The sequence below is a fragment of the Cricetulus griseus genome, chromosome 2 (genome assembly GCF_003668045.3).
Source record: "Cricetulus griseus strain 17A/GY chromosome 2, alternate assembly CriGri-PICRH-1.0, whole genome shotgun sequence".
In the NCBI taxonomy this organism is placed as follows: Eukaryota; Metazoa; Chordata; class Mammalia; order Rodentia; family Cricetidae; genus Cricetulus; species Cricetulus griseus.
In genome coordinates, this window is record NC_048595.1 from 11,721,537 (window position 1) to 11,736,461 (window position 14,925).

The 14,925-nt window shown below is 47.3% G+C and overlaps 1 protein-coding gene across 4 annotated transcripts in view; it reads left to right on the forward strand.

Annotated features, from left to right (window-relative positions):
• Positions 1–213: 213 nt before the first annotated feature.
• Spen (spen family transcriptional repressor) overlaps positions 214–14,925 on the forward strand; it is a 67,770-nt gene continuing 53,058 nt past the window's right edge. For all 4 annotated transcript variants that reach the window (XM_027399921.2, XM_027399922.2, XM_027399924.2 and 1 more), the window contains exon 1: positions 214–518. In XM_027399921.2, coding sequence (XP_027255722.1) covers positions 436–518 — 83 coding nt within the window. In that variant the 5' untranslated portion in view covers positions 214–435. The remainder of the gene's footprint in view (positions 519–14,925) is intronic.

The window sequence follows — 14,925 nt, forward strand, 5'->3', positions numbered from 1 at the left end:
CGCGCCCTGCGCGCCGGCTGGGAGAATCTGCTCGTGGCGGGGACGCCGCGCGCGCCGCGGCAGCGGGGTGGCCAAGGCGGGCCCGCGCGCCGGTGGAGCGTCCGGCAGGCCACAGGCCGCTCCGTCGTAGTCGCGCCGCCGGGTCTCGCTCGCCCCTCTCCCGCTCCCCCGCCGCGCCCGCGCGCCGCATGCGCCGCCGGAGCGCGAGTCGGCTCGGGTGTGTGTGGCGCAGAGCGGAGCTGCGAGGCCCGAGAGTCAGAACCTGGGGAAAGGGATGGTCTCTGCACGGGGGGAGCCGGAGGAGCCCCGCGCTGCCGACGCCACCGCCGCAGCCGCCGCCGCCGCCGCCCCGGCGCCCGCCTCCCTGCGCTGACGGCCGCGTACGAAGCCGGCGAGGGGGAGCCAGCCACCGCGGTCGCCGGCTCGCCGCCCAGCATGGTCCGGGAAACCAGGCACCTCTGGGTGGGAAACTTACCGGAGAACGTGCGGGAAGAGAAGATCATCGAGCATTTCAAACGGTGAGTGACACGAGGCCCGGGGCCGCGCTGGGCTGGCACCTCGGGCGCCGCTCCGGCCCGTTGCTGGCCACGGGCGGAGCGGCGACGCGCGGCTGGCTCCGGCTTTCTGGGCGGGCGGGCGGCTGGCTGCCCGTGCGGCCACCGAGGGAGCGGCAGCGGTGGGTCCCGGGGTCGCGTCTTTGGCGCGCCGCTCCGCAGCATACCGCGGCTGGCCGCCCGGCCGGCCGCCGGGTCGGAGCGCCCGCCCGCCCGCCCGCAGAGCGGTCTGCGCGGACGCCGCAGCCGCAGCCGCGCCGGGGATCGTGCGGCACCGGGAGGTGGCAGGGACCGCTCTCCGGAGATTCGTGCAGCGAGCGAGCGGCAGAGGCTTCTGCCGTCGGCGCGGCTGGGTGGAGCGGGCTGCCCGGTGCCCGGCAGCGTCTAGATGGGCTGCCCGCGTCCCGGGGCTCGTGGGGAAGGGAGCGTGGACGCCAGGGCGCCGCGGATGCATTCCCGCGCCGCGCTGGTGACCGAGCGGTTTTTACAGTACATCTCCCACCTCCGAATTCGTTAATGAAATAGCCAAAAAGTGCAAGTCTTTAGCGACTAGTTGTGTGACTTTTCAGTTTCTCTAAATACTTTTTTTTTTGCGTGTGAAAGATAAAAATAAATGTTGCTTTTCATACGCGTTGGTAGCATTCAGCTCTTGTTGCTTGCTCCCAGAAACGTGTGTCCGGTAACTGGTGGAGGCCTCAGAATGCAACCCTACGTACAATGAGGATTTATTTATTCATACTTTGGCTCTGTGAGAAAGAACACAGCAAGTGTGCGATCGCCCGTGGAAATTAGTTTTTCCCGGTATCCAATACCCTGGGAGGTTCCAAGTTGGGCGTACTCTGGATTCCCACTATCCAGTGGGCGACGGGCATGAAACGAGGGGCTCATCCTTGTTGGAGTCGGCCTGGGGAACCGGGGTTGTGTCTCCGGGTCTGGAGCCTCTCCGAGGAGGCCTGGGAAGCAAGCGTGAGCGCCTTTCTTTGCGTCTGATGGAGGGCCATTGATTCTGTTGGCCGTTGCTGTTACCGGGGCATTAAATCTTCGCCTCCGGGGCGCGCGTGTGCGCGTGCCCGCGTGTGAAAAGGAGCCGGGCATAGTGAGGCCATTCATAACCTGCCGGGCTGCCCTCCGCAGGCCGGGGGGAGGTGCGCGCCGCCCGGGACTCCGGGTGTTTACTACGTGGTTCCTGAGATGCCGGAGACGGGGGGAGCCGGGGGACGCGGCTGGCCTCGGCGCCCCGGGATCAAGGGGGGCTGCAGCAGCTGGACCGCGAGCAGATGGGAACTTTCTCTGCCCCGGCTGCTCCACCCCTCCCTCCCTCGACCCGGGTCCCTGCCCTCTAAGGAGCACACCTCCCGTGTTGAGGAGAAAACACTTAGCGGGTTCTTTCGGAGTGGAAGCCCTCAGGGAAGGGCTCCCTTTAATCTCCCGGCGGATCGATCGCCTGTGGGTCTCTCTCTGCCTGGGAAATTGATAACGCGCCGACGTGCAAGCACGTGCATTGCCGCATTCGCTCCGCTCCCGTGTTGTGTGGTCAGACTTGACATTTCACATGATGCACATTTCAGAGACACTGCTGGCCCCGGGCTTGGAGTTTGACCCCCTGTGCCAGTCGAGGGGTAGCAGCGAGGAAGTGGTGGGCGCAGCTGTGGGAGGCGTGGAGGCGCGGCGCCGCGGTCCGGCTGGTGTGAATGACTCTCTAAGATGGCGGCCAGGACCCACTTTATGTGGGAATCGGCGGAGCCGCTCGGAATGCTCGAGAGCGAGGAGGAGGAGGAGGAGGAGGAGGAGGAGGAGGAGGCGCGCCGGGGGCTGTCTGGAGAGCCGGGAACGCCGCGCCGGCCAGCACACGGTTCACCCGCACTTTGCTGACCCTGCGTTTACAGCAGCGTGTACCTGATGTAGATAGGGCAAAGCAGATGCTCTTGGTAACAAGCGGGTTATTTGAAGCCTCTGCAGACGTGTGTCCCCGGAACTCTCACTGAAAAGGCTGCAGTTCTCACTTTCAAAGGGATGGGTTTTACTTGGGCAGTACACCTTTAATGGGTGCAGAGCACGGGAAGGTAACAGAAAGTAATCTCCCTCTCCCTCTTGACCCTGGAATCCCCAGTTCTCACGTTCCTCCACTTAGCCCCAAACAGGTACTCTCTGTTTCTGGTTTCTTGCTTGTCTTTCTGCCTACAAGAAATGTTGTAGGCGACACAGCTGTGGAGCTAAGTTAGCCAGCCTTTTATCAGTATCGTGGAATGTGTTCTGTTAAATGTGATCGCTGGTAGGAAGGAAATCAGAATTTGAATCATTGACTCGACAGGGATGAAAAGGTACTAAAATGATAGGAAAACTTAATGGCGTTCGACCTCTGTGCCTTGTAGACGTCAGAATGAGAAAATCCACGAGAAGCCTGTATTAAAACCGAACCGAGTGCCTGCTTCTACCCTTTTCCCTAGCTGATTGCAACATTAACTAATAACTGTTTTACAGGATTAAGAGGTGTATACTGGGAATACATTACATAAAACGCTCTGAAGATGAATGTTCTTTTAACAGTGGTTAGGCTTTTGCAGTAGGTATTTGGATTAAAAGGACAACAGAAAACCATGGAGGCTTAGTCAGACAGACATGGAGGCATAAATAAGGGTCTCCTTCTCAGTTTGTGTTTTGATCAGTGCTTTCACTGTAGAGGAGGTGGAGAGAAGGGTGCTGGTGTCCCTCCTCAGTGCCAAAGAAAGAACACAAGAGTTATTTTTGTTTTTGTTTTTTTAAAAGATTGGCCTTACCTTCTTGCGTATAATAAATCTTCTGTGTTCATTCTCTTTACAGCTCTCCGTATGCTGAGTTAAGAAAATTAAACGACTGTTTCTGAATAGGGTTTTAGTTAACAAAGATTCATTACAGGGCCACAATGGAAAGTCCTTTTCTTTGTATATTAGCGGAGTTGAAGCGTTGGAGGGAGGAATTACACAACAATTGGTTGCTGTCTTGTAGGAGAGAGGTGTGTGCAGAGGCGACTCCTTGAATTAGAATGAGCAAATGAATAGAGTCCCTTTAAGATCTAAACATTCTTTTTGCCTTATTTTCAGATTTAAGTAAGTCGCATATTTTTTTTTTTTCCTCATCCATCCACCCCCGGTCCTTTAGAGACAGGTTAAATATTATGTAGCTGTCTACTGAGGTGTTCCTTCTTTAAACGTTTTGTCAATGAATGAGGCGTTAAACAATTTTTTTTTCAATTTAGAATGTTTTAGCACAATGGTTTTTCTGTTAAAAGTCATTACGAATATTCAGGTGTCTTTTTGGTCACAGAATAAAATAATACCAGAGCATCTTCATCCTTACTTTCTAACAAGGATATTTTTAGATGCCATCATTTCTGTTCCTTTCTTTACTTGCAATCAGATGATTTCAGTGAAGTTACCTCTAGTTTTGAATATTGTGATTTTTGAGTATCTATATTCATGGTGGATTTATTTTTGCATATCTTAAAAGCTCAGGAAAATTCAGTTATCTTGAGATAGCAGTAAAATTAATATAGAATGCTTAACGTGTATTTTTATTTCTTGTAAAAAATGTGTGTGGTAGATTGGTGGAAAATACAGGGTTCCTTTCGAGGAGAATGTTGGCATTTGTCTTGGAGAAGGCGTTTTGGCCAGCCACCTTTGTTTCAGGCTCTTGGTTGCTTTGGGTTATACTGTTTAGTATGCTTATGAAGAGGTTTCAGGCTTGGTTTATGAGATATTTTTAGCCCTGTTAACTAACACTGATGCTTTGGAAATTTTTATGTAGAATGCTATAAAGATAGTAGCTGTGATGGGAGCAAAGCTTTTCTTTTTCTTTTTCTTTTTTGTTTTGTCAAGACAGGGTTTCTCTGTGTAGCTTTGGATCCTATCCTGGCTCTCGATCTGGAGACCAGGCTGTGCTACCAACGCCCGGCAGGAGCAAAGCTTTTCTAAGTGGTTTCCAACTTAGACTTTCCCTTAGTTTGAGGAATTAGTTAAATTTCATTTATTTCTGGCTTGGTTTATTTTTAACTTTAATTATTATTTTTGAGTCAGGGTCTTTCTCATATCGGCTTCCATGGTAGTCACCATTTGACTGTATAGCCCAGTTTGGCTTTACTCTGAATCTGAACCTGCCGGGTTCTGGGATTACAGGCCTGACCCATTAGACTCCATCATATTTTAAAAAGTATCTAAACTACTTCATGAAAACTTGAATGTCCAGTTGGAGATTACATATTTCTTTTCTGTTAATGTTATTTTTGCTCCCCATCTTTATCAGGAGTCTCACACAGGGCAAGTTCCTGCTATTGATCCCTGGGTTGAACCTCCAGCACCTGAAGGTGTAAAGGTGTGTAGCATTGGTTTGAGTTATAGTCAGCCTTTCCAGTGTTCAGAATGAACTATGAATATGAAACTTGAGTAGACACAAAATTGAGCTTCTAGATTTGGCTATTGGATGCTTTTTTTTTTAAATCATTTTTAAAACTGAAAAAAAAAATAACGTGTAGTGATGTTTTGCTTGCGATAAATCTGCACCACATGCATGTCTGGTGCCCACAGAGACCAGAAGAGGGTGTAGATCCCTGGGACTGAAATTAGAGAGGGTTATGATCTACCATGTGGGTGTTGGGAACCAGACTTCAGTCTTCTGGAAGAGTAGCAAGTGCTGAGCCATTTCTTGCATCCTTAGCTTGTGATTTTTTTGAGCCATACATACTGGTTTCCAGTGTGTGCTTTGCATATTTGAGATCCTTCTCCTCCCACATGTCCCTGTCCCTGTCCACTAAGTTAAAAGTTACAGTGTCAGAGCTTTGTGGTGCTGAATTCCTTTAGTCCCAGAGATCTGCAGACACAGGAAGCTGTCTGAGCTCTAGCACCCTGCCCTAAAAAAAAAAAAAAAAAAAAAAAAAGGCTGGCAGTGGTGATGACACAAACAAAAATTCACTGAATTTATGTTAGGGTTTTTGTCATTCTACTGTAGAGTATTTAGACACCCCATTTTTCTCCTTTCATTCTTTCTTCCTTTTTGTTTTTTTGAGACATGGTTTCTCTGTGTGGCCGTGACTGTTCTGGAACTTACTCTAGGTAGAGCAAGCTGTCCATGTACTTATAGAGATAGACCTGCCTATGCCTTGAGCACTGGAATTAAAGGCATGCATCACCACCGCCTGGTGCTTTTTTTTTTTAAAAATTGAGACAGGGTCTCTTTAATGTGCCCTTGGAAGACTCTGGTACTCAATGTATAGCCCAGGCTGGCCTCCAGGGCCTCGATTCACCTGCCTCTGCCTCACAATTGCTGAGATTAAGCCACCGGGTGGGGTTGCTTTCCGTTTTTGAGACAGGGTCTCCCTGTGGTCAGTGTGGCCTTGAATTTGCTAGTTTGAGGATGAGCTTGAATTTTGATCCTACCGCCTTCTACCTTCTGAGTGCTAGGGTAATAGGGTGACCTGTCGGGCCTGGTTTGCGTGGTTCTCAACATCAAACCTAAAGCTTTATGCAGGTCAGGCAAACAGTCTGTGAACAGAGCTACTTCTCTGACTTGAGTATTTGGATTCAATGAGTTATGATTTTAAGTATAGAAACTCCAATGTGTTTGCTTTTGAGATAGCCTCTCTATGTGGAACCAGGCTGGCTTTGAAAAGAGACCTTCCCCCCTTTCTTTACCCTCCCTCCTCCTGAGTGTTGGGATTACAGGTTTATCCACTGCACCCAGTTTGTGTATTTTCATATTTCAGGAAGTTAGAGCATTCTGAGATAATGCCTGAGTAAAAAGGCCTGTCTATCTCACTCTGTAGTCCTGTTGGCTTTGAACTCCCCATGAGTCCCTGCCTCAGCCTCCTGAATGCTGGAATTATAGGGACAGGCAAACATGTCCACCAGATGCTCTCTACTCATCCAGAGTCCTAGCCAGGAGTACTGCCTAGTCCTTTTTAGCTGTCTGGACTCTATAGTTTCCTTAAGTTTGGAGCAGTACACCTCCCCTTTAATGTGGCAAGCACTATTTTATCTCTGAGCTCTATTAGTCTATTCCTTTATTTCAGAGTTTTAAAGAACACAGATCTCCCTTCAGGATGACTGGGTCTCTCTGATTCTTCCTTATAACCAGATCAGGCCTTGCATCCTTGGAAAGAAAACCACAGAGGTGGTGGGTTCCTATCTTCAGAGTGGATCTGTGGGTGATAACCTGGCTCACCACTCACTGTTTTCTTTCTTTCTTTCTTTCTGTTTTGGAAGACCTATATTATGTACATAACTGTTTTGTTTGAATGTATGTGTGTGTACCTCATGCCTGGTGCCTGAGGAGTCAGAAGAGGGCATCAAGCCTCTCAGAACTGGAGTTACATATGGTTGTAAGCCATCATGTGGGTGCTAGGACTCGAAGCCAGATCCACAGGAGTGTTAATTGCTCTTAAGCGCTGAGCACTGCTCCATCTTTGTTCTCACTATGCTTTTGAGTTTGCCTGGCTAGGCCAGACATAGTGACACATGGCCTTTGATCCCTGCACTGGGGAGGCTGAGGCAGGCAGATCTCTGTGAGTTTGAGGCCCATCCATCTGATCTACAGAGGGAGTTCTAGGCGAGCCAGGGCTATCTAGAGAGACCCTGTCTTAAAACAAAACAACACAGAAAATTTGCCTAGCTAGGTTGGTTTCCGTGGTGTAGTCTCCAGTCTCCCCTGGTATCTGACAGGTACTTGGTGGGAGATACCTGGTATTTATTGCCTTGTAGGCTTTATTAAGTCATCCATCCAAGCAGCCTCAGTACTGGCCAGTAGCTCTTCCTTGGGTCCCATGCCACTGCAACTGCCTTCCTTGGGAGGATAAATTTGCACCCAGGGTGGACTCTAAGAGAGTCCCCAATACCCTCTCTTGGGGGGCGACTAGCTACTATATCCCTGTCATTCTTTTAAGTGTTTCAGGTATGGCAAAAGCTTATTTCTAATATTACTTTCTAACATCCCAGGTCTAGAAGATGCATTTTTTTTTTTTTTTTTTTTTTTTTTTTTTTTTGCTGTGGGTGTAGTTATGTAGAAATCAAACAATTTTAGATTTATTTATTTATTTATTTATTTTTTTAGGAGACATATTAACCAGTTTATTATAGGCCCGGCAGAGTAGGGAGACTTAAGAGAGAAGAGGAACATGGTTAATGGCTGATCGCCATGGCCGGTCGCCATAGAGAGGCAGAGAGAGCGTAAAGAGATGGAGAGAAGAGAAGAGCAGAAGCAGAGAGAAGAGTAGAGAGTGGAGAGAGAGAAGTGGAGAGCTAGATTTATTTTTAATTAGTTATAATGTGTATGTGTTTCTGTGTGGGTGTGTGCTTGTGAGTGTTGGTGCCTGTACAGGACACAGGCACCCGATTCTCTGGAGCTGGAGTTATTTGCCTGGTTGTGAGCTGCCTTCCATGGGCAGCTCAGATTGAACTTGGATCTTCCAGAATAGTATGTGTTCTTACCTGCTGAACCATCTCTCCATCCCTAGAAACTTAGATTGTTTTTCCTTCCCCACACAAGAGATTTATTGGGGAGAAACACAGAATGATGGCTATCTCTGAACAGGAAGAGAGACCAGCAGAAGAGATCAAGATCTTATGAGCTCCTAAATTCTGTGATTTTTTTTCCCTTTTTTGCAGAGCTGCATGTCACTTGTATATGCATGTATAATCATGAACATGCAGCTGTGTCTTAATTTCATTATTTGTGTGTGCTTACATATATTCACATCTGAGGTGGCAGGGTGTGCTAGTCAGAACACAGCTTGCAGCTCTTTCTTTCTACCATGGGAATTGAACTCCTGTTGACAGGCTTGGTAGCAAGCACCTTCACTCACTGAGTCGTCATACCTGTCTGTGTGCCATATAATTTAATGAGTTCACATATGTTTTTGTGTATGTATAGTGTGTCTGAGTGCAGGCCTGAGCTTGCTGCGGGGTGTGTGTTGTGTGTGTGTAGTATGTAGGTCAGAGGACAACTTTGGGAGGGTTGGTTCTCTTCCACTGTGAGATCCAGGGATCAAACTCAGATCACCAGGCATCCATAGTAAGCCCTTTTGCCCACTCATCTGTCTCAAGGAATGAGTTTTTAACCTCCCCTTGTCTGTATTTATAAATCTCTTCTGCAACAGTGAGAAACCTGACTCTCTTCCTTATATGTATAACTTTGCTCACTAGGTACTGTTCTTTGTATCTGATCTCCTAGTTACTCTGCCTCCTACTCCTGCCACTTCTGAGGACATGGCCTCTGGTGGCTCTTAGCAGTTCCTTGGAATTCAGCGTGATGAGGCCAACAAGGAAAAGAAGGTGGCATTGGAAGTTGGCAGTAACCTTTTTTTTTTTTCTTTTCTTTTTCTTTTTTTGGTTTTTCGAGACAGGGTTTCTCTGTGTAGCTTTGGAGCCTGTCTTGGCACTCACTCTGGAGACCAGGCTGGCCTCGAACTGGCAGAGATCCGCCTGCCTCTGCATCCCTAGTGCTGGGATTAAAGGCGTGCACCACCAACGCCTGGCGGCAGTAACCTTTAATTAAGGTGGACTTGGGAACAGCAATTTCGTGAAGTTTATCATACGGGGTATTTACAGCTCTGACCTTCGGAGAAACCCTGGTGAACCTTAGTCACCCCCCATTTCTTACCTTTCAGTAGGGTCTCATTCTGTAGCCAACAATGCTTTAGAACTCACTATGGAGTTGAACATGAACTCTTCTTGTTTTCCTTTATAACCTGCCCCTCCTTTGGAGACAGGGTCTCACTGTGGAGACCAGGCTGACCTAGAACCCAGAGATCCATTTGCCTCTGCCTCTGGATTAAAGGGACAAATCACAGCACCAAGAAAATGATACCATTTAAAAAAACATATGTGTTTTACTTTCTGTGTATGTTTTCCTGAATGTATGTACATGCACTGTGTGTGAGCCTGGTGCCCACAGAAGCCAGGAGATGGCACTGGAGCCCCCGGAACTGGAGTTAACAGATGGATGTGAACCATCACATGTAGTGCTGGGAACCGAACCCATGTCCTTTGGAAGAGCAGCAGATGCTCTTAACTGCTGAGTTCCAATAGACTCTTAACTTGGAGCAATTTTCTGTCTCAGTCTCCCTTAGTGCTGTTGGGGTTGTAGGCCCTTTTGTTCTGATTTGTTTTTGAGGCAGGGTGGCACAGTGTAAAAGCCTGTTCTCTCATAGACATCCACCTGCCTCTGCCTCCCAAGTGCTAGGAATTAAAGGTGTGCGCCACCTTGCTCAGCCATTACTTGCTTTTCACCAAGAAGCCATCACTCCAGCCCTTTCTAACTATTGTTTTGAAAAAGATCTCAGATGTCTCATTTCATCCATTAGTATTTCAGTACTTCCACAATGTAAGACTATTTAAAGATACCACAGTACTATTATCATTATAATTACACCAAAATGACTAACTCTTCCTTGTTTTCAAACACCAGTGACTGTTCAAAGCTATAATGTCTAAAGTACCCTTTTTTCTTAAAAAAAAAAAAAATCATTCTGCTGTGGTGCAGGTGCTGAAAGAGGTCAGAAGAGGGCGTCAGCCCCATGGGAGCTGGAGTTCCAGGGTGCCATTGTGAGTCACCTGATGTGGGTGTTGAGAACTGAACTTGGGTGCTTTTACCTGCTGAGCTATCTCACCAGCACCATGTGAACAGTTTTTCCCCCTCTCAAACCCAGAGCCTTGTGCTCCTTTGTTGAGCTGTGTTCCCTAGCCTTGTGATTGGTCTGATGTTGGGTGGGTCCTTTCCTGTAGACTTAGGGATTTTGCATTAAAATCAATCTTTGCTACTTTCCCCAAGGTTATACTACAGCCCAGTGATTTTTGTTTGCTTTGGCAGAGAGAGAACATACATCAACAAATATTTGTAAATCCTGTTCCCTCCTTCCTATCACTCCAAGGACAGGGATAGCTCATTGTATTCGCTTTTTCTGTAGAGAGACCAGGAGCCCAATATGTTGGCTCACACTTGTAACCCCAATACTCAGAGATAGAGGCAGGAAGATTGCTGCAAATTCAAGGCCAGCTTGTTCTCCATAGTGACTTCCAGGAAAGCCAGACCTGTCTGACCACTCTACTCCAAGGAAAAAGGATGAGGGCTTTCTGGTGGACTGTTGTGCTGCCTTTAGGGATGTTTTGTTTCTCAAGACAGGGTTTTTCTGTGTAGCCCTGGCTAGCCTAGAACTCACTCTAGTTTGAGACCAGGCTGGCCTCAAACTCAGAGATTTTCCTGCCTCTGCCTCCTGAGAGCTAGGATTAAAAAGTCATGAGCTACCACCATCTGACTGATTTTGAGTTTTTAACCATCTTCAGTGATTAAAATTTATAAATCAATTTCATATATAAATTAATTATACATTAGATTTCTTTTCTTTAATTTCTAGAGTTTTGTGGTTTTTGGTATTGTTTTTTAGAATTTTGTATTTCCTGTGTATGAGTGTTTTGCTGCATGTATGTATATGCCCCGTGTGTACCTGATGCCCATGGAGGACAGAAGAGGGCACCAGTCCCCTCGAACTGGAGTTACAGAAGATTGTGATCCACCACGTGAGAGCTGGGAACCAAAACCTGATTTTCTTCAAGAGAAACAAGTGCTCTGAGCCCTGTCTCCAGCTTCAGGATCTTGTTTGCAAAGGAGAAGTAAAGGTTTGCAGTGACTGGTGTGTGCACACCGGCACTCCAAGGCCTCAAGAGGCTGACAGTCATTAAATTGAAGCCAACTGGACTATTTTGGAAGATCTTGTTTCAAAAAATTAAGCAAATTCAAACAAACAAACAAAACCCTTTTGTATTGACAGACAAGAGGATCCATCCCACCTCTCATTAGATCGAAATAGGGTATCATGTAGCCTAGACAGGCTTAAACTATACGTAGCCAAGCGCAGAACGGCAGACCTTCCTGCACATATTTTTTGTTTTTTGAGATAGGGTCTTGTTGTTGCATTGCATGACCTCAAAATGGTGGCCCTTCCACCTTAGCTTTCTGAGAACTAGAATTAGAGGGAAGAGCCACTGTGCCTGACTATGTTGTGATTTTTAAACGTGGTGTGTATGTGTATGCTGGGATTTGAGCCCAGGACCTTGTGCATACTAGGCAAGCACTCTGTCATTGAGTTATACTCCCAGCGCCTCAGATGTGATCTTCTAGCTGTAGGCAAAGCAGGACTAGATGGGAAACTTGATTGTGTTATTTTCTCTAGTAGGGTGTAGTTCTGTTGTCTTGTTTGAAGAGTGACTCAAGGAGGATGGTTGTATGAGGCGGGAGGACCATGCAAATGAAGTTTGTGGTAGTTTGGTCTGTTGTGTATGAGACCAGCTTCTAAAGGCGGAGTTCACATTGTCATATGTTTCTGTTGGAAATCCAGCAATGAGGGAGGTGTTGAGAGAAATCATTCTCTTCTAACATACTGATGCTACTTAATTTGGCTTACTAGGGACTGAGCCCAGGGCCCTATGCCAGTGCAGCCAGCTTCCCGCCACTGCCCTACTGGTACTGTGGTGCGGGGTGGAGTGAGCGTCAGCTTTTCGTGGTTAATGTTGCTCTGGAACATTAGTTTCTTGTGGAACCGAGGAATTGGTTTTAGAGTATGAATTGTCTACTTTTTACCTAATAGGAAAATGTAATTTTAAATTCCATGAAACTAATGATTTTGGCTTTGTCCCCATGTGTATCAAGTCTCTAGAACATCAGTCACCTCTTTAAAAAACTATATTTCAGGCTAGGCGATGCCTCCAGCATTAGGGAGGCAGAGGTACATAGATTTCTGAGTTTGAGGACAGCCAGGGCCACACAGAGAAAGCTTATCTCAAAAAACAAAAAACAATTCAAAATTTAATTATGTGTGTGTGTGTGTGTGTGTGTGGGCATGTGCCCGTGAGTGAGTGCAGGTGCCTGTGGAGGCCAGCAGGGTCAGGGTCTCTGACACTGGTTCTAGGAATTGAGCTCAGGTCTGCTGGAAGAATAGTACATGCTTCAAACCACTGAGCCATCTTTCCAGCCCAATATACAGGCTCCATCCCCCACCTCCAGTCTCTCACATCTCCCTCATCTCTCTGTCATCAGAGATCCTGGAACTGGAGTTACAGCTGGTTGTGAGCTGCCATGTAGGTGCTGGGACCCAAATCCAGGTTGTTAGAAAAAGCCACCTGCCTGGTGCTCCTACCCACTGAACCATCTCTCTCTAGCCCCTAAAGATTTTATTTATTTATTTATTTATTTATTTATTATTTTTTGAGACAGGGTTTCTCTGTGTAGCTTTGTAGCCTATCCTGGCACTTGCTCTGGAGACCAGGCTGGCCTCGAACTCACAGTGATCCGCCTGCCTCTGCTTCCCGAGTGCTGGGATTAAAGGCATGCACCACCAAAGCCTGGCAGGACTGTTAATGTTTACTGTAGTCACTTTAGAATGTTGAAAGACTGAACGACGAGGAAACCTGACAGTATTTTGGGTAGTTTTTCATTCTGTCCTGAAAACTTAGATGATTAGTGATTAGTCAGCCCTCTGGATCTAGACAACTGTGGGCGAAAAATAGTGTGTGTAAACAAACCAAACCAAAACAAAAAACAACCCTCTGGAGGGCTGGAGATGGTTCAGTAGTTAAGAACACTGGCTTTTTTTTTTTTTTTTTTAAAGAATTTATTTTTACTTTATGTGCATTGGTGTGAGGGTGTCAGATCCCCTGGCACTGGAGTTAACAGACAATTGTGAGCTGCCATATAGGTGCTGGGAATTGGAACCCTGTCCTGGAAGACCAGCCAGTGCCCTCAACTGCTGAGCCATCTTTCCAGCCCAAAAGCACTTGCTTTTGAAGATACCCCAAATTTAACTCCCAGCAGCCTTCAGTAACTCCAGTTTCAGCCCATTGTAACCTCTGAAGGCACCAGACACACACATGGTACACATAATATGTGGGCAAATCACTCTGACACAAAATACAATAAACACAAAAGAAAAAGTTACCCCGGCTGGGAGAGGCGGCACATGTAGAGACCTGGAATCTTTAGTGGTCACAGGCCAGCTGGATAAGTACAGTAAAATATCAAGATTCCATCCTGTCCTCGACAACAGGTCCTCCTAGAGCTTAGGCTGGTCTCAACCTTGCGTGTAGCTAAGGGTGATCTTGAACTCCTGATTCTCCTGCCTCTACCTCCCTAGTATTGGGATTACAGGATCTAGATTATAGGTATGTGCCACCCCCCAGGAAATCTATTTTGTTCAAGCATTTTGTCTATTTAATTAGTGAGTTTAGCAATGCATGATAACAGAGGCCTTTAGTTCCAGCACTTGGGGAGGCAGAGGCAAGCAGATCTCTTGAGTTCAAGGCTAAGCCTGGTCAACACGAGGACACAGCTAGGACTACACAGGAGTTCCAGGACAGCTAGGGACTACACAGAGAAATCTTGACTCAAAAAGGGGGGGAAAAAGGCAAGCTTGTGCCTGCTTTCTCATAATCCCTATTAAAACACATAAAAGGCTGGGGCTGGGGCTTGGGCTATGTTGGTAAAGTGCTTGCTTAAGCACACAGAAGTTCCCAACTCTGTACAAACAGTTCATGGTCGTGGTTCACACACAGGTGCTGTGGAAGCAGGAGTACCCAGAGTTCAAGGTCATTCATTCTCCCGTCAGCTTGAGGCCAGTCTAGAATTCACGCTCTTCCCCCACCCCCAGGCATATGATACAGTTATTGGGATGGTGGGATGGCTGAGTGGGGAAAGAGGAAAGGGCTTAGCAAGCCTGACACTCTGGAGTGATCCTTGGGACCCACACCGTGGAAGGAGAAAGCCAACTCTGGGAGGGAAAGTTGCCCTTTGAAAGTTACACCACCTGCCCAGTGTAACACGTGCCTGCATAAGTACATAAAATAAACTGTCTCATGGTGAAACACACAGGCTGTTGTGAGTTTTAGAATCCAACATGTAGCCAGGCTGCCATAATTCTCAACCTTCTTGCCTGTCTCCCGAGTGTCAGGACTGTAATCATGTGCCACCACATCCCTCTTCAATGTTTTTGAACCACTTTGGTTTTACTTTAGGTTTGATAACCTTTGTTAACAATGTGAAGGTTACTGAGAACTTGCAAAACTTGTTTCCCGGAGTGTAAGACCTGTAAGCGTAAATGAGCTTCCAAAAATTGTGGGATACTGGGTGTGTGTTTTAAACGATGGCCACTTCAATAGCCATTTTGGGGCCTGGGGAGATAACTCAGTTTATTGGCTGGTGCTTGATCCCCAGCATTCTCAGAAAAGCTAGACACACCCCTGTAATCTCCTTACTGGTTCCCCTTCTAGCCAGATCAGGCTAGACACTCTATCTCAGAAAGTGAGGAGGTGGAGCCAGACTCCTGACATGGATCTCTGGCCTCCCCACACAGTGAGCA